Raw genomic sequence first — 24,467 nt, 5'->3', positions numbered from 1 at the left:
ACCTAGTAGCCAGAACGCACTTCTCAGCCTACTATGCAAGGCCCGATTTGCCTAATAAGCCAAGTTTTATTGAATTAACATATTTTCTCTAATTTTTTTTTATGAAATGATAAAGCTACCCATTTCATTGAGTATGAGGTCAATTTTTTTTATTGGAGTTAAAATTAACGTAGATATATGACCGAATCTAACCAACCCTACCTAACCTAACCTAACCTATCTGTATAGGTATAGTTAGGTTAGGTAGCGGAAAAAGTTAGGTTAGGTTTGGTTAGGTAGGTTAGGTAGTCGAAAAAACATTAATTCATGAAAACTTGGCTTATTAGGCAAATTGGGCCTTGTATAGTAGGCTCAGAAGTGCGTTCTGGCTACTAGGTATGATATATATATATATATATATATATATATATATATATATATATATATATATATATATATATATATATATATATATATATATATATATATATATATTTATAAGTATATTTTGGTAGCAGTCTTTCCTGTAGACATATATTATTAAATATGACCGAAAAAGTAAGATTAATAATTCTAACACGAATTTTCTCGATCTTTCTTACGTTTCTTTTCACTGTTGATGGTAATTCAAAAATCATTGAATTAATCAAAATCAAAAATCATAAAATTGATTTTTGAATTACCATCAACAGTGAAAAGAAACGTAAGAAAGATCGAGAAATTCGTGTTAGAATTATTAATCTTACTTTTTCGGTCATATTTAATAATATATATATATATATATATATATATATATATATATATATATATATATATATATATATATATATATATATATTGGTATATACTGGCAGCAGGTTTTCTTTCAAACATGTTTCATTGAATATGACCGCATATTCTGTATTTATTATTTTCTGGTTTAGGGCTTCTATCCCTCTAACTATTTTCTTAGCATCAGGGCTTAATTGAAATAGGAGTTCTCCAAAACTCATTTTCGTACTTTTAAGGTGAAGAAAAGAAGTGATTTACTATAGAGTGTATTACACTTATTTGTATATTTTGCACGACGTTTCGAACCTCCATGGTTCATTCTCAAGTGAACAGATCTTACAATACTAGTTGATTTTATACCCGCATTAGGTCAGGTGATAATACAATGAAGGTGAAAAACATGGGGGGATACATAAGGGATAAATGTGAGGTGAAACATAGAGGCTGCAGAAGGCGTATTGGCCCATACGAGGCATCTCCTATCTAAACACAAAGATTAATCCAGTGTAATTGGCCTGTTATGTTGGACATTGTCTTCTGTGTTGGCATCGATATGTTCTTGTCTTGTCCTTACTCTCATGGTGGGTAGAGTAAATAGTTCCGTGATTTGGGTGTTCATGGTAGGTCGCTCTATTCTTATGTGAATTGCCTCAAGAATTTGTAATCTTCTTGAATCTTGGGTTTTGTCTATTATGCAAGTATTCTTGTTCAACATTTCTCTTGTTAGAGTAATGTCATGGGCTTGTCTCATGTGATTCCTAGGGGCACCAGATTGAAGATGGCATGTCAATCGCCTCGTCAGCTTGGTCGACGTCATACCTATGTACTAACAAAGTACATAGGTATGTATGTCATACCTATGTACTTGTACGTCATACCTATGTACTTGTAAGTACATAGGTATGACGTCGACCAAGCTGACGAGGCGTTAAAATTAACGTAGATATATGACCGAACCTAACCAACCCTACCTAAGTGTTATGATCTCAGCCTACAGGAGAAACGAGTCTCCCTCCTTGAGAGTTATTCATCAAGCCCGACCTGATTAGAAGGTCTAGCGAATATTGAGGTGATAACGCATATGTAAAATAGTTGCTTGGATATGTATAACAGTTTGAGATTATGGGCAATGAAGAAGAAAACAGATAAATGACTGGCGAGGAGATGTGGACATTTTGCTGGAGGCGTGAGGCTCGCTTCCGGAGGACCTTGACCTCACTTGAGTGCCAGACATCGCAGGGGAAAGCCGCGCTCCATTTGAGCTCCCGCCAGAAGGGAACCCCTAGTGATATATCTCTAAGAGAAGAGAAGTGTGCAGACGTGCCAGCTGTGGAACTGAGCTGGGAACGTTGTGGTCTCAAGTCCTGGTCGAAGAAGAGAGTATCAAGCCGGCCAGAGACATTATTGTGGGCGGTGTAAGCGCCGTGACCAGACGCCGTCAGAGGGAAAGCGCCCTCGATCAGTTAATCTGTGGTAAGCACGATATACGCCAGTTCATAGTGATTGTTTGTAGTTGGTCGTGTGCCCAGCGACAGTAGCAATGTTTATTTATAGGTTAGACATGTTTTAATAAGGCAGAAGGCCTGAAATAGGAGAGTGAAGAGGGAGGAGCACGGAGCGACGTCCATCCCCTCTGAGCTCTGACGGACGACTGAGGGAGCCCGGCTCCGGATGGAGGAAGACCCTCCCAGCGAGTGAGGACCGCCGCCAGGCGAGGTGGAGTATGGACCCGCCCAAAACGGGGGAGTCCACTCTCACTGTATGTAGAGAACAGATAGAGGTTTGAGGCAAACATATTGTGTGAATATTTTTTGTTTGTGTTAAAGGGGAACATTTTATTGGAGTGTCGATGGGTTGCAGGTTTGTTCTTTGGGGAAGAAGTTGCTGAGAACTTCGAAGCCAGCATAGATGAAGTAATTGATGAGACTACAAGGTAGTGAAGCAGAGGACCTCGAGCTGTGAGGAGAAGTAGCAGTGAAGAGGAGTGTCACGTGCTTCTGTAGAGGTGGTGAAGCACCGTAGTTGCTCGGGGAAACTTCATGATAGCAGCCTGGAGGAGCTGCAGAGGATCCTGGTAGTGAAGCCCGGAAGAACCTAAGGATATTAGGGTAGTGAACTTCCAGAGGTGGAAGGGAAGTTCTGGTGGATTACTTATAGGTAGTTGATAGTGTTTGGTTGTCATTAGCGTGCAAGACGCAGTGAGAGGTGAGTGACTGTTGGCATTCTTACGTCAAGGAGTTTTTTTATACTGGAGTATCAATGAACATTTATACGGGTATATGTTATTGCATTCAAATGCTGATTTTCTATATATATATGTTATCTTGCTGATGGTGCAACAGTGTATGTAGACTTGATCAACTTGAGGAGGTTGATAGTATCAGGTGGTGAACCAGGAGATAGGATACCACTTGATAAGCTGATAATAGAGTTCTGATGGTGTTGGAGTGCAACCTGATTGTGATATTATAGAGTATAGGATTCATTATTATTATATGTGTGTATGTATTGTGTATGTGCTTGGTCCAGTAAATGTGTCACAATTTGCTGGTGTTTGCCCTTGTCCTAGTGAGGCTTCCCAGGAGGTAGTAAGGAAGGAGAGAGAGAGAGAAAGAACCAAGAACCACTGCCGTGGACAGGGTAACAGGTAATACTAATAAGTCAAAAAAGGGGATTGAGGAGATCATATCACCTAAGGAGAGAGTGGGGAGTCACAGCGGCTCGAGTGGGTGTGTGCACGTGACAACGAGGCTAAATGTTGGAGCCGCATCCCCTAAACGTGTGACGTTGAGCCCCTCTCCAAGAGCCAGAAGCGCCAAGGGTGATCTCCTAGTATAAGCACTCTACCGAGTTGTGGGTTGGGTTGTCCGTTGAGAAGGATCAACGACGACAACACCAACCAACCCACAGTCTATAATAAATTGGGGGCCTGTCCGGGAGAGTGAACTGACACACCCACACCCTGTCCAAGAGTGGATTTGTACACCCTTGCTGAAATAGATAAACTGTGTGACCGCAGGTGTTTACTCTCTCTCTTGGGAAGACTCACAGGACAGGATGACAGCGGTCCTGAATTTTAGAGGTTCGGAGAAAGATCTTGCGAGAGCCCAGAAGTACATTGATACAGGGGATGATGAAATCTTGCAAAATTGTACCCAGGAACAACTTTGGTTGATCGGTAAAATGTATGGTGTTAGGTTGAAATCAAACAGGGCGTCTAGTAAACGAAAGGAAATCAAGGCAATAATGCAGATAGACAGAGTAAGCATGTTCTGCAAAACTCGTGACGAGAAGATTCTAGACATGTGCACTAGGAGGCAGATAAGGATGTTGGAAGACCATTTCGGCCTAAAGGGTAGGCATGATAAGGTAGAGGATGGACGCGAGGCGCTGCGGACTTGGTTAAGGGAACAAAAAGCAGAAGAAGAGAAGGAAGCGAAACGCCAATGTGAACAAGAGGAAACACAGTGCCAGCAAGGAGGAGCTGAAGCCCTGCCTCAGAATGAAGTACCCGATAGGTTGGAAGAAATTTCAGAGGAAACGGATGATGCGCCAAGTGACGAAGGAATTAATGTAAACTCAAGTAGCAGCAGGGAAAGCAGCCTTGAGAGGCGCGAGGTGGAACCAAAGTTGGAACCAGGAGACAATGAGGTACAGCTGCAACGTGAAGAGAGGCAGGCTCGGCTTGAGCAAGAGAAAGCCAAAGCCGAGCAGGAGCGAGCTAAAGCTGAGCAAGAGAAAGCTAAAGCCGAACAGGAAAAAGCTAAAGCTGAACAGGAAAAACTTAAAGTCGGACAAGAGAGAGCCAAGGCCGAACAGGAAACGGCCAAGGCTGAACTGGCTATGATAAAGATGGAGGCCGCTAAAGCAGAACGAGAGAGAATTAAGACGGCACGAAGGGAGAACAGAGTGAGAGGTGAGGCGAGATGCAGCAATAGCAGACCCAGTGGAGTCTGGGGAGGAAGAAATTATGAAAGACCCAGAAGAGTCGGGGGTGAAAAGAATTTTGATAAATCGGCAGATAAAAGTAAGTACCCTAAAACTCAGAAGAGTAGGTCGCGCACTTCGTCTGAAAGTGAGGATGGAGGAGCTAAACGAGAAGCTAATCGTTATCTAGGGAATCAAGAGTCCAATAAAGCTCCACAGAGTACGAGTAGTACGTCTGACCCGAGGAACTCCAATACGAGTGGGCAGAGTCAGAGCTACTCTGGTACATATAGAAGAGACTTTTCCCAGATGAGATGTTACAATTGTAACGGATTGGGTCACGTGATGCGAGATTGTAGACAGGGCAAGAGAGTTGTGACCCTGGCCATGTGTGACCCCGGAAGTAAATATACTAATGTGTTCCGAGACAAACCACAGAAGATGAACTTAGTGAACGAGAGGTATAGGCCGTTCATGAGCAAAGGTTGGATCAGTGTAGGAGGCCAACCTGAGGTAGAAGTTGGTATCTTAAGAGATACCGGAGCTAATCAGAGCTTGATTGCGAGAAGCCTGATTGGGAATGATCGACGGTTAGCTGGCAGGAGTAAGATGAGAGTATATGGGTTATTGTCGGAGAGTGACATGCCCGTTTGTATTGTCCAGCTAAGGTCGGAATATGTGTCGGCAGAGGTGATGTTGGGAGTGTGCCCCGACATACCTATTCCAGGAGTCCAAGTGATCCTGGGAAATGACTTGTGCGGGACAAAGGTGTTGCCAAGAGTCATAGCGGAGACTGTGCCAGAGGAGTGCCCAGAAGGCCACGGCACGGGTGGGACACCTGAGAGTGTGAACCTGACTGACATCCGAGGAGATGAGTCAGGAGACCGCCAAGCCATTGAAAACCCTGTCTCGGTAGTGATGAAGGCAGAGGTGGCCGACGAGGAAGACACTGGAGAAGATGAGACAGTGTCGATTCAGCCGGTGGAAGATATTGATGTAGATATAGCATGGCTGTTTGATGAAGGTCCAGCCCAGGAAAATGAAGTCTCGGTGAGGTCAAAAGTGAAGATGGCCCAGCCGAAGAAAACTCATGTGAAGAGAGCGGACCTGAGTAGAGCCCAGACTGCTGAAATTAAGAGTCGGAAGGTGAACGCAACTGTGCTGAGTAGGAATGAGGAAAGATGTGGACAGACTGAAGACGAGAGTAGAGCGTCAAGTGGTCCACGAGCACAGAGGCATATGGATAATGGAGTTAAGTTGCGGGAGATGTCAAGAGTTGACATGTTTCACAGAAAACGTGGAGGAGAGATGGTGAAGAGTAATAGCCGAGAAAATGAAAGGAGAAGAGACAGTATGTGTGGAGAGATGCTTACGAGCACACAAGGAGAGGTAGAGCGACATGTACAGTCGAGTGCTATTGGATGTAGTACAATGCTCGAAGAAACTTTTAGGGAACGAAGAAGAGTTGAAGGAGAAGAAATGGAGTTGTATAGAAGTGAAAAATGTGGGAAGAGGAAGATGATACAAGCATGGAGGAATAGGGGAAAGCCGAGGACTCGATGGAAGTCGAACAGGATGAGGTCTCAGATAAATGAGGAGACGAAAGGGAGGATCGTCGGTGAAGACGAGGAAGTGAAGTATGATGACAGGAGACGAAAGTATAATGGGAGTAGATGGAAGTATGAAGACGACAGAGGAGGTACAGACAGTAGATGTCTGACTCTGGATGTGAAGAGAGGAAGACGAGGAAACGGAGGGTGGAGACAGTAAGTAGAGTGGACCGATGGAGGGCAGGCGTCCAAGGAGGACAGCCTAGCCAAGAGGTGCCAGAGAGGTCAGATCGTTTACGAGAAGATCGTGTTTCTGGCGAGTTGTGAGCAAGATGTTGCAAGGTGCAACGAATTAATTGTAGACTCCTAAGAGAGTATATCGGGTGACGAACGAGACAGTGTGGTGGCGGATGTATTATCCCGAGCTTTGCCACTGGAATAACTCTCAAAAATAAGGGGAGGGGAGTGTTATGATCTCAGCCTACAGGAGAAACGAGTCTCCCTCCTTGAGAGTTATTCATCAAGCCCGACCTGATTAGAAGGTCTAGCGAATATTGAGGTGATAACGCATATGTAAAATAGTTGCTTGGATATGTATAACAGTTTGAGATTATGGGCAATGAAGAAGAAAACAGATAAATGACTGGCGAGGAGATGTGGACATTTTGCTGGAGGCGTGAGGCTCGCTTCCGGAGGACCTTGACCTCACTTGAGTGCCAGACATCGCAGGGGAAAGCCGCGCTCCATTTGAGCTCCCGCCAGAAGGGAACCCCTAGTGATATATCTCTAAGAGAAGAGAAGTGTGCAGACGTGCCAGCTGTGGAACTGAGCTGGGAACGTTGTGGTCTCAAGTCCTGGTCGAAGAAGAGAGTATCAAGCCGGCCAGAGACATTATTGTGGGCGGTGTAAGCGCCGTGACCAGACGCCGTCAGAGGGAAAGCGCCCTCGATCAGTTAATTTGTGGTAAGCACGATATACGCCAGTTCATAGTGATTGTTTGTAGTTGGTCGTGTGCCCAGCGACAGTAGCAATGTTTATTTATAGGTTAGACATGTTTTAATAAGGCAGAAGGCCTGAAATAGGAGAGTGAAGAGGGAGGAGCACGGAGCGACGTCCATCCCCTCTGAGCTCTGACGGACGACTGAGGGAGCCCGGCTCCGGATGGAGGAAGACCCTCCCAGCGAGTGAGGACCGCCGCCAGGCGAGGTGGAGTATGGACCCGCCCAAAACGGGGGAGTCCACTCTCACTGTATGTAGAGAACAGATAGAGGTTTGAGGCAAACATATTGTGTGAATATTTTTTGTTTGTGTTAAAGGGGAACATTTTATTGGAGTGTCGATGGGTTGCAGGTTTGTTCTTTGGGGAAGAAGTTGCTGAGAACTTCGAAGCCAGCATAGATGAAGTAATTGATGAGACTACAAGGTAGTGAAGCAGAGGACCTCGAGCTGTGAGGAGAAGCAGCAGTGAAGAGGAGTGTCACGTGCTTCTGTAGAGGTGGTGTAGCACCGTAGTTGCTCAAGGAAACTTCATGATAGCAGCCTGGAGGAGCTGCAGAGGATCCTGGTAGTGAAGCCCGGAAGAACCTAAGGATATTAGGGTAGTGAACTTCCAGAGGTGGAAGGGAAGTTCTGGTGGATTACTTATAGGGAGTTGATAGTGTTTGGTTGTCATTAGCGTGCAAGACGCAGTGAGAGGTGAGTGACTGTTGGCATTCTTACGTCAAGGAGTTTTTTTATACTGGAGTATCAATGAACATTTATACGGGTATATGTTATTGCATTCAAATGCTGATTTTCTATATATATATGTTATCTTGCTGATGGTGCAACAGTGTATGTAGACTTGATCAACTTGAGGAGGTTGATAGTATCAGGTGGTGAACCAGGAGATAGGATACCACTTGATAAGCTGATAATAGAGTTCTGATGGTGTTGGAGTGCAACCTGATTGTGATATTATAGAGTATAGGATTCATTATTATTATATGTGTGTATGTATTGTGTATGTGCTTGGTCCAGTAAATGTGTCACAATTTGCTGGTGTTTGCCCTTGTCCTAGTGAGGCTTCCCAGGAGGTAGTAAGGAAGGAGAGAGAGAGAGAAAGAACCAAGAACCACTGCCGTGGACAGGGTAACAGGTAATACTAATAAGTCAAAAAAGGGGATTGAGGAGATCATATCACCAAAGGAGAGAGTGGGGAGTCACAGCGGCTCGAGTGGGTGTGTGCACGTGACAACGAGGCTAAATGTTGGAGCCGCATCCCCTAAACGTGTGACGTTGAGCCCCTCTCCAAGAGCCAGAAGCGCCAAGGGTGATCTCCTAGTATAAGCACTCTACCGAGTTGTGGGTTGGGTTGTCCGTTGAGAAGGATCAACGACGACAACACCAACCAACCCACAGTCTATAATACTAACCTAACCTAACCTATCTTTATATATTAGGTTAGGTAGCCGAAAAAGTTAGGTTAGGTTAGGTTAGGTAGGTTAGGTAGTCGAAAACCAATTAATTCATGAAAACTTGGCTTATTAGGCAAATTGGGCCTTGCATAGTAGGCTGAGAAGTGCGTTCTGGTTACTAGGTATGACATATATATATATTCTACCCACCTCAAGACTCCGCTCCAATATAGAAGCATCAAGAAATATATATATATATATATATATATATATATATATATATATATATATATATATATATATATATATATATATATATATATATATATATATATATATATATATATATATATATGGCACAACTCTCCTAAACACGATCTTTGTGGTATATAAATACTCCGAAATTACCATCTCTTTTAAGGGTCTGAGCAGGTGGTGGAGCGGGTTAAGGCGTACCTGTTATGCCAGTTGCTGGAAGGCTTCTGTGCTGGCTAGGGTTCGAGTCTCCTGGTGGGAAAGAGTTCTAAAGTTGTATACTTCACTCTTGTGTTTAGGAGAGTTGTGCCTTAAGCATAGACACTGTGTCTTCCCATATTAACAGGGACTTGATGAAATAAATGTATAAATGACCCCTCACTTGCTCTAGTGCTCTTGGGAGGTGGTGATCTTTGTGGTATATAAATACTCCGAAATTACCATCTCTTTTAAGGGTCTGAGCAGGTGGTGGAGCGGGTTAAGGCGTACCTGTTATGCCAGTTGGTGGAAGGCTTCTGTGCTGGCTAGGGTTCGAGTCTCCTGGTGGGAAAGTGTTCTAAAGTTGTATACTTCACTCTCGTGTTTAGGAGAGTTGTGCCTTAAGCATAGACACTGTGTCTTCCCATATTAACAGGGACTTGATGAAATAAACGTATAAATGACCCCTCTCTTGCTCTAATGAGTAATGAGTAATGTCATGAGTAATGTCATGGGCTTGTCTCATGTGATTCCTAGGGGCACCAGATTGAAGATGGCATGTCAAACGCCTCGTCAGCTTGGTCGACGTCATACCTATGTACTTACATTGAAGGTTGCATCCTTCGTGGGGGCAAGTGTACATGTATACAACGCTTGACTGCTGTAGAGGGTTCTCCGTCGGCTTCGGGCTGTTTTTGATAAGGAGTTCGGAAGTCTTCTTCGTTTTGTAGAATGTTATCAGGTTTATGTTTTGGTTAGGAGTAGATGACATATTCGTAATAGTAAAAGACCCAGATGAACTAATTGACCTAAAAAGACACCTAGAGAGAGAGTCAGTACTCCGATTTACACATGAAAATAGTAAAAATAACAGTCTGCCATTCCTGGATGTACTAATAACAAAAACAGGAACCTCTTTAAGCACCAACGTATATACCAAGCCCACCAACAAAGGATAATGCCTGAACGGTAGAAGTGAGTGCCCCCAAAGATACAAAGCCAGTGTTCTCAATGCTTATATTCGTCGAGCGCTTACCCACTGCTCTGAATGGAGCAACGTGAGTAGAGAGTTTGAAAGAGTAACTCAGGTATTGGTGAACAACGGATATAGCAACGCGGAAATAAACGCTGCTATAAGTAGACACTTGGACCGTTGGTATAATCCAGAACCTAGAACAGAAACCACAACACCTCCAATAAAATTATATTACAAATCAACCATGCACAGTGAACATATAAAAGAGGAAAGAATAATGAAAGAAATAATCCGTAAAGGAGTAAAATGCACTACTCCTAACCAAAACATAAACCTGATAATATTCTACAAAACCAAGAAGCCTTCCGAACTCCTTATCAAAAACAGCCCGAACCGACGGGCTGTAGAACCCTCTACAGCAGTCAAGCGTTGTATACATTGTGACGATAATCTCCTTCAAGAGATTGAGCCTGCTCTTCCCTCCATAATTACGTCTTCACAATTATATAAAAAGACTATGGAAGAAATGTCCAACAACGACAACAACACCAGCAAGGCTTGCCAGGGTGAGCAGAAACGTATGCAGCCAGCCACCTGTTCGAACTCCAACCACCAAACTACCCGTTGATCGCTACGGCTCCGCTGATTGGTCGCCGGTCTGGCTGCACCTGCCTCGCCCCCCCCCCAATACTACCTGATGTCTGGGGTCGCCCCAACATCAGTCCTCAGAATGTTCAGTGCTTTCGTAGCCAGCACACCTCCCAGCTAGACTCTAGAGTGTACTGAGAGAGGTGGTGGCTTTAAGCCAATATTCCAGCACCTCCCATTTACTGTTGTATTGCACTTCTTGTTATTTTGCCTTAACGTAACTTTTCATTGTGTCATTTAAGTATTCTTATTATTTTGATTCATTGATTTTATTATAAGAATTTGTTTGTGCATTATTTTCATGTTTTGATTTATTTAACGTAATTAAAATTTCATTGTTAAAGTTTTACTTGTGTTTTGTGTGTCTTCTCCTTACCTTACCACAGACGAAGTTCCAGTTTTTCTATTTTTTTTTTATAACTATGTGACGAGGCCATACCCCTAGCCTTAAACAGCCGAACACCAACGCGTTACCGTCACAAGTTATATGGGGGCCTGTCCTAGGAGCTTCACTCAGGTACTGGTGCCAAGTGGTAATTTATGGTAAGCGTATTTAACTTTGTTAACGTAGCTTTACTATTTTTCATTCAATTTCATTTTTATAAGGTGCGGTGTATTGTGCATTACGAGAGTAACTATAGTGAAGGTGAGACAACTTTGGATTACGTGGTGACTGTAGGCCGCAGTCATACTCTTAATTGGTCATCTCTCCCTCCTTGTTATTACTCGTGTTTACCATCTATGTCCCTTGAATATTTCTCATTCTGACAGATCATCATATTGGTACCCTGGTACTGTGGTCTGCCCCGGGTCAAGAGTACCCAATCTTCTGCAATCTGACTGTAGGAGGACAAAGAGGGCCATAGTTCCTCTAGCTCGAACTTTAGTTGCTGAATTGGGACCTCAGCAGCAGTTCTCGTCACCAGTTGACACCTCGCACCCCTACACGTCAGTCAGAGATGATGATACATACAACGGTAGGGAATTAGCTTATTTTTTCAGAGCACAAAAGTTCGCTAATTCTGTAAGTATCATATTAAATTCAGTGGGAAAAACTTGCTTTATGTCCTTTAGAGACTTGGCAAGGTATGCCTACATCCTTGGACTACCAATTTTACTTTTGAAGCATTTGACTGTTTCATTTGTTTTCGAAACTTTGTTTCATTTGTTAGTAGGATTTTCTTGCCCTTATTCTCTTACATGAGTACCGGGTACAAGATTTCCTGCGCCCTTGATTTAATTTAATATCTTTCACTTAACGTTAATTGTTAAAGATCACACAGGATAGGTACCAGTTGCCACGTTGTCCTGTTTCTGACATTTCATTATTGAACATTCGTGTACCTTTATTTGCTAATTTCACCATGTTTCGTCTCCAAACTTTCCGTGCAAATCCAGCAGGTGAAATAGGGACTTTAAGTCGTGCCAAGAGGACTGAATTACAAACTCTTGCACATGAGTATCAACTAGAAGTTCCCTACCAAGCCAACAAAAATGACCTACACAACCTGTTGCTGGATTACTATTTAGAGCAAGGTAAGATAGACTCTGAAACTCATGAAACTTACTATATTGCAGAGAAAACTGACTTGGCAACGATGAAACTTAAACTAGAGCTGGCCAAGATTGAACGTGAGCAGCAAAGAGAAGCAGCTGCCATACGAAGGGAGGAACACGAACGCGAAGCTGCTTTGAGGAGAGACGAACAAGAACGCGAAGCTGCCTTGAGGAGAGAAGAACACGAACGTGAGGTTGCACTACTCCAGGAGCGGGAACGAGTACAGCTTGAAGCACTCCAGGAGCGGGAACGCGTACAGCTTGAAACCAAACAACGCGAGTTGGAAATGCAACGTGAACATGACAAGCAACAAGCAACTCTGGCTCTAGAGTGTCGTCAACGCGAAATCGCCTTGGAAACTTCCCACTTCACTCAACGCCAGCAAGCTACTGCCAATCTTCCCGCCAGTTTTAATATATCACATGCAAGTAAGTTAATGCCATCCTTTGTAGAAGCAGAAGTTGATGTTTTTTTCACCACCTTTGAAACCCTTGCTAATCAACTCAGTTGGCCTGTCAACCAATGGGCCACACTTCTCAGAGTCCATCTTACAGGTAGAGCTGCAGTCACACTCAGTACTTTGGCGTCTGAGAATGACTACTACACTCTGAAACAAGCAGTGTTGGACGCCTACCTACTTTCCACCGAAAGTTATAGAAGGAAATTCCGTGACCACCTGAAGGCAAGTACCACTACCTTCCTCGAGTTTGCTAACACGAAACGGAGGTATTTCATGAAATGGCTGGAAGCAGCACATGTCTCTACTTTTACAGAACTCGTCAACCTGATGCTTGTTGAAGAATTCTTGAGACGTGTGCCGCCTCCTGTCCGCCTCTACTTAGCAGATAAAGAAGAAACCGACTACCTGAAGTGTGCTAAGTCGGCTGACACTTACAGCCTCATCCACCGGCTGACACCTGAACCATCCTCCAGTAAGAAGTCGTGGTACAGTTACGAGAAGGTGAGCCCCGATCAAGCTGGTTCACAACTGTACTGCAAGTATTGTAGACTCTATGGACATACCATAGACAAGTGTGGTAAGTCTCAATACAAGGGAACCACTGACCAACAACGACCCAAACCAACTCCTCCTAAGTCCGGTAAGCCTGTGATGAATGTTGGTGTTGATGTTAATGATCTTTCTCTTTTCAGTAACCACCTGTATACTGGAACTGTCTCTGCCAACGGTTCAAATCCGGAGGGACGTTTCAAATTGAAGATCTTGAGGGACACAGCGGCTCTACAATCGATCATCTTGAAGTCGGCTGTGCCCCACATAGTCTACACCGGGGAAACAGTCTTCATCACTGACCTCACTGCTACCACTCCATACCCTCTCGCCAGAGTCCACCTGAATTGTCCCTACGTGAACGGGGAAGTCCAAGTCGCCGTCAGGGAAAAGCCTTTTCCCATGCCTGGAGTGCAACTTCTCCTAGGCAACGACTTGGCAGAAGACCTGCAACCGACCAACCTGATCGTCATGGACAAACCCCAGGTGTGTAACTCTGTGCCAATAAATCCTATTCTCGAGTATGTTCCAGCAGAGGTTCAAGAGAGTGATGAAGTTTCTCCTCCGGTTCTCGTGACCACCCGTGCACAAGCCGCACGTCCACAGCCAGCTGACTCTACTGCTACCGCTGTCCCTCAAGACCCTCAGAAACTACCCCCGCATCTGACCAAGTTGGAGTTCCGTAAGTTGCAGAGGGAAGATCTTACTTTAACACCATTGTTTTTCCAGGCTGAGACTCAACCCGACAGTATTCCTGGGTTCTTCCTAGAGAACGACTTGCTCTACCGCAGATATAGACCCAGTAAACTGAAGGAGGAGGACGATTGGGCCAACACCGAACAACTTGTGATTCCCACCAGCCTGCGGCCCACTATTCTACACCTGGCCCATGGAGCATTCTCCCACTACGGCTTCAACAAGACTTACCATGGGATTCGTCAAGACTACTACTGGCCAGGTATGGTAAACAACGTCAAACAGTACGTAAAACAGTGTCATACATGTCAGATGGCAGGCAAACCGAACGTCTCCATTCCCAGAGCACCACTGATTCCCATACAGGTGCCTGCGGAACCTTTCCACAGACTCATAATAGACTGTGTTGGTCCTTTACCTCGGACCAGTTCAGGTAACGCCTACATCCTAACCATCCTGTGTCCTACCACCAGATTTCCCATAGCAGTTCCAGTGAAGAACATCACGGCTGCTACGGTTATCAAACATCTATTGAAGATCTTCACTCAATACGGATTTCCCAGGGAGATTCAAAGTGACTGTGGCACCAACTTCACCAGTGATCTCTTCAAAAGGACACTGGAGGAGTTCAACATCAAACAGGTATTGTCCAGCCCCTATCATCCTGCTTCACAGGGTTCTCTTGAACGTAGTCATCAGACCATCAAAGCACTCTTGAAAAAGTTTTGTAGTGAAACCTCAAAGGATTGGGATAAGCAGATTGACCTAATAATGTGTATTTTCAGAAGTCTCCCCAATGAGTCCCTAGGAGTATCTCCTTATGAGATGCTCTACGGCCGTAAGTGCCGTACTCCCCTTAAGGCTTTCAAAGACTCTCTCAGAGATGCCACCTTCAGTGAGCATCAGAATGTGCCCCAGTTTCTTCAAAACCTTCAACACATTCTAGAGAGAGTCCACCGCTTTGCTCATGATAATCTATTGAAAGCCCAGGTGAGAATGAAGACTCATTACGACCAGACCAGCAAAGTAAGAAAATTCAAGCCGGGAGACTTCGTCCTTGCTTATTTCCCTATCCCAGGTTCACCTTTACAGAACAGATTTTCAGGACCCTACTGCGTCAAAGAGTGCAGGAATAATAATAATTATGTGATAGAGACTCCAGATAGGCGGCGGAAGACCCAGCTGTGCCACGTCAACCTCCTGAAGCAATATAATGGTACTCCTCCCACTGTCTTGACTAACTATTCTACCTTCACAGAACCCTACATCCACAGTGAGACCATCCCGGCTTCTTCTCCCGAAAGCACTGACAAGGAGTCGGCGCTTTCTAATTCCAAAATCCTTAATGATCTTCCCAAATGCTTTCAGGATAATAATCGTGCTCCTATGCCCTCTTCTAATTCCACTCTCACCTCGTCAGATAAGCCCTACATCCTCCATGTCGACGCCAATGGTACCGACGATGGTGGTGTCGTGATGCAGCAACGAGGCGAGAAGAATTCACCTGTCAGCGACTACTGCTACAAGGAACGACGGAACAATTGGCAAGGAGCTACTCTTCCTCATCCTGAAGCTTCAGCACTTCACTCCACACCTGAAAAGTGCTCGGTCCACCATCAATACGGACCACACCACCCTACACCTCCTGCAGCACGCCCACTTCTCATCTCAACGTCTTCTACTATGGGCTTGCTAACTGCAGAAATTCAACCTGGAGACACGCTATACCAAGAGTCTGACAACATCTTAGCCCATGATCTCTCCAGAGTTTATGAAGTAGAAGCAACTCCATCCATTACTCCACCACATAACGACGTACTTCTTCCAGAACCGCAGGCTTCGGGGGAGAGTTGTGACGATAATCTCCTTCAAGAGATTGAGCCTGCTCTTCCCTCCATAATTACGTCTTCACAATTATATAAAAAGACTATGGAAGAAATGTCCAACAACGACAACAACACCAGCAAGGCTTGCCAGGGTGAGCAGAAACGTATGCAGCCAGCCACCTGTTCGAACTCCAACCACCAAACTACCCGTTGATCGCTACGGCTCCGCTGATTGGTCGCCGGTCTGGCTGCACCTGCCTCGCCCCCCCCCAATACTACCTGATGTCTGGGGTCGCCCCAACATCAGTCCTCAGAATGTTCAGTGCTTTCGTAGCCAGCACACCTCCCAGCTAGACTCTAGAGTGTACTGAGAGAGGTGGTGGCTTTAAGCCAATATTCCAGCACCTCCCATTTACTGTTGTATTGCACTTCTTGTTATTTTGCCTTAACGTAACTTTTCATTGTGTCATTTAAGTATTCTTATTATTTTGATTCATTGATTTTATTATAAGAATTTGTTTGTGCATTATTTTCATGTTTTGATTTATTTAACGTAATTAAAATTTCATTGTTAAAGTTTTACTTGTGTTTTGTGTGTCTTCTCCTTACCTTACCACAGACGAAGTTCCAGTTTTTCTATTTTTTTTTTATAACTATGTGACGAGGCCATACCCCTAGCCTTAAACAGCCGAACACCAACGCGTTACCGTCACAACATGTACACTTGCCCCCACGAAGGATGTACCCTTCAATGTAAGTACATAGGTATGACGTCGACCAAGCTGACGAGGCGTTTGACATGTCATCTTCAATCCGGTGCCCCTAGGAATCACATGAGACAAGCCCATGACATTACTCTAACAAGAGAAATGTTGAACAAGAATACCTGCATAATAGACAAAACCCAAGATGCAAGAAGATTACAAATTCTTGAGGCAATTCACATAAGAATAGAGCGACCTACCATGAACACCCAAATCACGGAACTATTTACTCTACCCACCATGAGAGTAAGGACAAGACCAGAACATAACGATGACAACACAGAAGACAATGTCCAACATAATAGACCAATTACACTGGATTAATCTTTGTGTTTAGATAGGAGCTGCCTCGTATGGGCCAATAAGCCTTCTGCAGTTACCCCTATATATGTATATATATATATATATATATATATATATATATATATATATATATATATATATATATATATATATATACAAATATATGTTGTTGAATATGACCGAAAGGGTAAGATTAATAATTCTAACACGAATCTTCTCAATATTTCTTACGATCTTCTTTACTGTCGAGGGAAATTGATAAATTAACTCTCCAAAATTCATTCTTTATTTCTAGTCTGACGGCTGAATGCGTTTCGTAATGCTTATTACATTTTCAAAGACTTAGTTTACACATAAAATACATTCCTACTTATACTCGTTTTGGGTGAGGTGATGTGGCACAAAAGTTTTGGGTGAGGTGACAAAGCTATGACAGACTCCACCTACGGAAGATTATTGGGTAATGCAAACCTGGTTAAGTGTATGGGAATGTCAAGACCCACAAGCCTGGAAACCCACTTTCGCCAATCAGCAAGATACCCACACCCACATACAGACACACCCACATACAGAAGTGGTTGGGCCTTCCATCAAGCAGAACGCTTTGAAGGAGAGCAACGTCGTCTATGCCCTTAAATGCTCACTTGGGGACTGTAAGCCCCTAAGAATTCAGTATATAGGCATGACAACATATAATCTCTTCTCACAACCAGACCATCACCAGACAAATCTTAACAAACAACACAGAAATCATCGATAGGTACAGCGATAGCAGGGGGCTTGACATCAGCGTGGCACTACACATCAAAAAGTCAACACCAGCAATCAACAGCCAATTAATGCACAACTATATTCTATCCATTTCAAGACCCAGAACCATAATGGAAGCTGCTAGAGGAAGTATGGGCCAATTGGCCTTCTGCAGTTACTTCCATTCTTATGTCCACATATCCACGCTATACCCATTGTTTCGTGTTTTGTTTTGTATTTGTCACCTCACCCAAAACTTTTGTACCATATCACCTCACCCATTAGAGTATAAGTACGATGAATTTGTGTGTAAATTAAGTCTTTCAAAATGTAATACGATTTACGAAACGCGTTCAGGCGTCAGACCATTAATAAGAAATTAATTTTCGAGAATTGTTATTTTCATTACAACCGACAGTAAAGAAAAACATAAGAAATATTGAACACATTCGTGTTAGAATTATTAATCTTACTTTTTCGGTCATGTTCACCAACATATGTTTACAAGAAAGACTGCTACCAATATATACTAATATACAGTATGTCTTACCTAGTAGCCAGAATGCACTTCTCGGCCTACTATGCAAGGAACGATTTGCCTAATAGGCTGAGTGATTTTCTTTATTTTCAATATATTGCTTCCAGTTAGTTTATTTGAATTATTATTATTATATTATATTGAGAATATAAATTACTGACGTAGTTGTGTTAGTTTAGGTTAGGTTTAGATAGGTTAGGTTAGGTAGGGTTGGTTAGGTTCGGTCATATATCTACGTTAGTTTTAACTCAAACAAAAAACAATTTACTCATATATAGTAAAATTAATAGCTTTATCGTTTCATAAGACAAAAAATCGAAAAAAAATATAAATTCTGGAAAACTTGGCTTACTAGGCAAATCGTGCCCTGCATAGTAGGCCGAGTAGGGCGTTCTGGCTACTAGGTACGACATATATATGTATATATATATGTCGTACCTAGTAGCCAGAACGCACTTCTCTGCCTACTATGCAAGGCACGATTTGCCTACTATGCAAGGCACGATACAGCCCAATGCGCTCAAGCATTTGTACACCAGTTGATTGACAATTGACAGCCGAGAACAAAGAGCCTAGGCTCAAAACTCGCAAGCACTATTAGGTGAGTAAAACTATCACTCTGTCAATCTAGCTATTTATCTAACTATTCATCTATTCATCCATATGTACATACATCCAGCTATCAATCTATGAATCCTGTTATCTATTCATCCATACATCCAGCTATCAATCTATAAATCCTGTTATCTATTCATCCATACATCCAGCTATCAATCTATAAATCCTGTTATCTATTCATCCATACATCCATGTCTCTGACCATCTATCCATATATCCATCAATCTATTTGTCTACCTAGCTTTCTATACATCCATTTATGTATTCATATATGCATCCTTCGATATATCCTTTTATCTATCAATCCATCTCTCTCTATTTATCTACCAATATATCTATCCATATATTGGTAGCTATTTATCAGTCTTTCCATAGAGGTATCCTTCTATCCACCCATTAATCCATCCATCTATATATATCCGTGCATTTACCTGTCTATCCATTCATCTGTATGTCTATCCATCTATATATCCTTCCATCCATCTATCTATCCATCCATCTATCTATCCATTAATCTATCGATCTACCTATTCCTCTATCCCTGTATCCATATATCTGTTCAGTCATCTATCATTTATATCTATCCATCTAGCTATTCATCTATCAATTAATCTAACCACCCATCTACTGTCTGCTCTTGTTACGAACCCGACTCCATCGTCGGAGCATGGAGCAGCGACGTCAACGCCATCTGTGAGTCCGCTCCCGAAACCCCCACAAAATGGACGACGCCATCTGGTGCTGGCAGTATGATACCTGCAAGAGACTCTAGATTTCTGCCTTGGTCAGCCCGAAGAGTCGCTGTAGCTGACCTCTGGTGTGGTGGCGCCTGGATATCAACACCATCTTTTGGAATATGAGTAGTATGTCAAGGTCAGAGTCCGTAAGTGGTATTTTTTAGTTCACAAGTACCGGCCAGTTTATGTATCCACAGAGGCGACGTAGGGCTGCTGTGGTACGAAGACAGTCAGTCTACCCGGGCAGCCTATTATCTCTCTATTTCATTCTGCTTTACGTGAGCAGTGAGCCGCCGCCGAAGAGGAACTGAGTAGTATCTGCTGTCTGCCTGTGAAGTGGCAGTGACAGAATTCGGCGTATCCCCGGACTGGCTAGAGGAAGAGACGACCGACAGTGAGGTGCTATGGAGGAGTGTAACTAGCTAGTTGCAAGACGCTCCTGCCAGAGGTTCGCTACCCTTGTATTTGTTCGTGAAGAGGCCCAGCAGCACGATGATGTTCTCTGCCAGCACTAGGCTTGAGAGTGATTGTGGGCGTTCACAAGGAGCACCTTGTGATATTTTAGGTGTTGGTGTTTCCCAGTACTGGTTGAGGACGGTACTGTGTGTTGAGGAAACACGGAAGTTGACAAGGCTACATTGCATAAGCATAGAGGAGCTCTTAGTGTCCTTTGAGAGCGACACATGTGTATATATCAGTGTAGTAATACTTCGTTTATGATTCTATTAAGGTGATGGGAAAGTGATGTGTGAATATATTGATAAAAGACGAAGTGTCGTATTCCTTTTAACTCCCCCATGTTATTTTACTTGCAATACCAAGCCAACTCCTTGAAAGCCACTACCGATTTGGGGTCGGATACTAGTACTTTGGTTCTTCCAGCAAAGAACCCGGTTGCGTCCCATAGTGGCTGTAACAGCTCTACTACTGTGGTTTGACGGTAGAGCGAAGGTCTCGCTTCATGCAGGTCGATGTTCATTCCCCGACAGTCAAATTGGTTGGGCACCATTCCTATCCCCCCCGTCCTACCCCAAATCGTTCCCTCTCTCCCGTCTACTGTCTGTCTCTGTCTTCCCCCTCCCTCTGTCTCTGTCAATGTCTCTTTCTTTGTCTGTACCTATCTGTCTGTCAGTCTCTTTCTGTCTCACTACAATGTAGTTATTATTCTCACCACACTGTAGTTATTATTCCCACAATACTGTAACTATAATTCTCACAACAGTGAACACTAGCTGTTCACTCAGATGTGATGTATCAATAAAAAAATCTGTCGGAGCACTGATGAGGACTCGAACCAATGGAGTGGGTGATCCCACGCACACGCCCCAGACAATTCTCTTCTCTCCATCGTCAATTCTAGGCTGACAGTGGACGATATAATCCACCTATACAGTGCTCCACTCCGTTATACAGTGTGATGGCTCGACGTATTACGTGTTTCAGAGTGCCTCCCGCGAAAGATGTGTAAACCTGTTGATGGGCCAGGCTGGAGGAGAATGACACCTGGTGATGGGCCAGGCTGGGGAAGAATGATGCTTGATGATGGGCCAGGCTGGGGGAGAATGATGCCTGATGATGGGCCAGGCTGGGGGAGAATGATGCCTGATGATGGGCCAGGCTGGGGGAGAATGACACCTGATGATGGGCCAGGCTGGGGAAGAATGATGCCTGATGATGGGCCAGGCTGGGGGAGAATGATGCTTGATGATGGGCCAGGCTGGGGGAGAATGATGCCTGATGATGGGCCAGGCTGGGGGAGAATGACACCTGATGATGGGCCAGGCTGGGGAAGAATGATGCCTGATGATGGGCCAGGCTGGGGAAGAATGATGCCTGATGATGGGCCAGACTGGGGGAGAATGACACCTGATGATGGGCCAGGCTGGGGGAGAATGATGCCTGATGATGGGCCAGGCTGGGGGAGAATGATGCCTGATGATGGGCCAGGCTGGGGGAGAATGACACCTGATGATGGGCCAGGCTGGGGAAGAATGATGCCTGATGATGGGCCAGGCTGGGGGAGAATGATGCCTGATGATGGGCCAGGCTGGGGGAGAATGATGCCTGATGATGGGCCAGGCTGGGGGAGAATGACACCTGATGATGGGCCAGGCTGGGGGAGAATGATGCCTGATGATGGACCTGGCTGAGGGAGAATGACACCTGATGATGGGCCAGGCTGGGGGAGAATGATGCCAGTTGATGAGCCAGGCTGGGGGAGAATGACACCTGATGATGGGCCAGGCTGGGGGAGAATGATGCCTGTTGATGGGCCAGACTGGGGGAGAATGACACCTGATGATGGGCCAGGCTGAAGTAGAATGATGCCTGGTGATGGGCCAGGCTGGGAGAGAATGATGCCTGTTGATGGGCCAGGCTGGGGGAGAATGATGCCTGATGATGGGACAGGCTGGGGGAGAATGACACCTGATGATGGGCCAGGCTGGGGGAGAATGATGCCTGATGATGGGCCAGGCTGAAGTAGAATGATGCCTGGTGATGGGCCAGGCTGGGGGAGAATGACACCTGATGATGGGCCAGGCTGGGGGAGAATGATGCCTGATGATGGACCTGGCTGAGGGAGAATGACACCTGATGATGGGCCAGGCTGGGGGAGAATGATGCCTGTTGATGAGCCAGGCTGGGGGAGAATGACACCTGATGATGGGCCAGGCTGGGGGAGAATGATGCCTGTTGATGGGCCAGACTGGGGGAGAATGACACCTGATGATGGGCCAGGCTGGGGGAGAATGATGCCTGATGATGGGCCAGGCTGGGGGAGAATGACACCTGGTGATGGGCCAGGCTGGGGGAGAATGACACCTGATGATGGGCCAGGCTGGGGGAGAATGATGCCTGTTGATGGGCCAGGCTGGGGGAGAATGATGCCTGATGATGGGCCAGGCTGGGGGAGAATGACACCTGATGATGGGCCTGGCTGGGGGCGAATGACGCCTGATGATGGGCCAGGCTGGGGGAGAATGACACCTGGTGATGGGCCAGGCTGGGGGAGAATGACACCTGATGATGGGCCAGGCTGGGGGAGAATGACACCTGATGATGGGCCAGGCTGGGGGCGAATGACGCCTGATGATGGGCCAGGCTGGGGGCGAATGACACCTGGTGATGGGCCAGGCTGGGGGAGAATGACACCTGGTGATGGGCCAGGCTGGGGGCGAATGACGCCTGATGATGGGCCAGGCTGGGGGCGAATGACGCCTGATGATGGACCAGGCTGGGGGAGAATGGCACCTGGTGATGGACCAGGCTGGGGGAGAATGACGCCTGGTGATGGGCCAAGCTGGGGGAGAATGACACCTGGTGATGGTCCAGGCTGGGGGAGAATGACACCTGGTGATGGGCCAGGCTGGGGGCGAATGACACCTGGTGATGGGCCAGGCTGGGGGCGAATGACGCCTGATGATGGGCCAGGCTGGGGGCGAATGACGCCTGATGATGGGCCAGGCTGGGGGCGAATGACGCCTGATGATGGGCCAGGCTGGGGCAGAATGACACATGGTGATAAGCCAGGCTGGGGGAGAATGACGCCTGGTGATGGGCCAGGCTGGGGGAGAATGATGCCTGGTGATGGGCCAGGCTGGGGGCGAATGACGCCTGACAAAGCCATTTGAAATGAGACCTCGTTGAAAATAATTGGAATTACTATTGGTTTAACTACTTGTTTATATATGTTGGGTTTGCTCCTCAGCAGGACGTTAGATCCCAACAACACACACTCTAGGTATTATTTTCAATACACTGTGCTTATTTTTTCACGATACTAGAGTTATTATTCTCACCACCATGTAGTAATATTTCTCACCACATTGTAATTATTCTCACCACACAGTAGTCATTATTCTCAATACAGTGTGGTCATTATTCTCACCACACTTTACCTATTATTCTCATTTCAATGTAGTTATTTTTTTCACTACACAGTACCAAATATGCTTATTCATCGTTATATCCAGTAAAGCATGCAATTTGCGTGTAACTAACTGAACCACAAGCAATTTACTTGCAATCAACTAGAGAGCTTGGATTTTACTTGTAATCACTTGGAAAGAACGTTATTTACATATCACCATGAATGGCATTACTTTATTTGTAACCGGTAGTAAAGCAAGTCAATTTCTTGTAATTAGCAAGAAAGCAGATAATATACTTATAATAAAGAGCAGACCTCCCAGCACAGTGTGAGCGTGGCCACCAGAGCAGACCTCCCAGCACGGTGTGAGCGTGGCCACCAGAGCAGACCTCCCGGCAAGGTGTGAGCGTGGCCACCAGAGCAGACCTCCCGGCACGGTGTGAGCGTGGCCACCAGAGCAGACCTCCCGGCACGGTGTGAGCGTGGCCACCAGAGCAGACCTCCCAGCACGGTGTGAGCGTGGCCACCAGAGGAGACCTACCAGCACGGTGTGAGCGTGGCCACCAGAGCAGACCTACCAGCAAGGTGTGAGCGTGGCCACCAGAGCAGACCTCCCGGCACGGTGTGAGCGTGGCAACCAGAGCAGACCTCCCGGCACGGTGTGAGCGTGGCCACCAGAGCAGACCTCCCGGCACGGTGTGAGCGTGGCCACCAGAGCAGACCTCCCGGCAAGGTGTGAGCGTGGCCACCAGAGCAGACCTACCAGCACGGTGTGAGCGTGGCCACCAGAGCAGACCTCCCGGCAAGGTGTGAGCGTGGCCACCAGAGCAGACCTACCAGCACGGTGTGAGCGTGGCCACCAGAGCAGACCTCCCGGCAAGGTGTGAGCGTGGCCACCAGAGCAGACCTACCAGCACGGTGTGAGCGTGGCCACCAGAGCAGACCTCCCGGCAAGGTGTGAGCGTGGCCACCAGAGCAGACCTCCCGGCACGGTGTGAGCGTGGCCACCAGAGCAGACCATGATAACCACCACCTGCTGCCACACTCCACCACCATAACCACCACCTGCTGCAACACTCCACCACGATAACCACCAC

The 24,467-nt window shown here is 45.6% G+C and overlaps 2 protein-coding genes across 2 annotated transcripts; one reads left to right on the top strand and one right to left on the bottom strand.

Moving 5' to 3' along the window:
* Window positions 1–3,807: 3,807 nt before the first annotated feature.
* Window positions 3,808–20,333, top strand: LOC138350494 (caldesmon-like). Its single transcript, XM_069301512.1, has 2 exons — window positions 3,808–4,897; window positions 20,230–20,333. Exons 1-2 carry the CDS (start codon window positions 3,808–3,810, stop codon window positions 20,331–20,333), a joined length of 1,194 nt encoding a protein of 397 aa, XP_069157613.1.
* Window positions 20,334–20,904: 571 nt separating this feature from the next.
* On the bottom strand, window positions 20,905–23,127 carry LOC138350493 (basic proline-rich protein-like). The gene is made up of 2 exons (XM_069301511.1): window positions 22,356–23,127; window positions 20,905–22,190 (listed from the first exon to the last, which is right to left on the bottom strand). Exons 1-2 carry the CDS (start codon window positions 23,125–23,127, stop codon window positions 20,905–20,907), a joined length of 2,058 nt encoding a protein of 685 aa, XP_069157612.1.
* Window positions 23,128–24,467: the final 1,340 nt, after the last annotated feature.

Source organism: Procambarus clarkii, chromosome 46 (assembly GCF_040958095.1).
Source record: "Procambarus clarkii isolate CNS0578487 chromosome 46, FALCON_Pclarkii_2.0, whole genome shotgun sequence".
Taxonomy (NCBI): domain Eukaryota; kingdom Metazoa; phylum Arthropoda; class Malacostraca; order Decapoda; family Cambaridae; genus Procambarus; species Procambarus clarkii.
The sequence above is the reverse complement of the archived record's forward strand: the minus strand, read 5'-3'. Positions and strand labels throughout refer to the sequence as shown.

What these genes read in the sequence shown, in the direction of transcription:
- LOC138350494 (XM_069301512.1), top strand. Translation starts at nt 3,808, where the DNA reads ATGACAGCGGTCCTGAATTTTAGAGGTTCGGAGAAAGATCTTGCGAGA. An exon ending in GTCCAATAAAGCTCCACAGA is followed by an intron (nt 4,898 to 20,229) that starts GTACGAGTAGTA and finishes GATTCTATTAAG; the next exon opens with GTGATGGGAAAGTGATGTGT.
- LOC138350493 (XM_069301511.1), bottom strand. Translation starts at nt 23,127, where the DNA reads ATGGCTTTGTCAGGCGTCATTCGCCCCCAGCCTGGCCCATCACCAGGC. An exon ending in CCAGCCTGGCCCATCAACAG is followed by an intron (nt 22,191 to 22,355) that starts GCATCATTCTCC and finishes GCCCATCAACAG; the next exon opens with GCATCATTCTCCCCCAGCCT.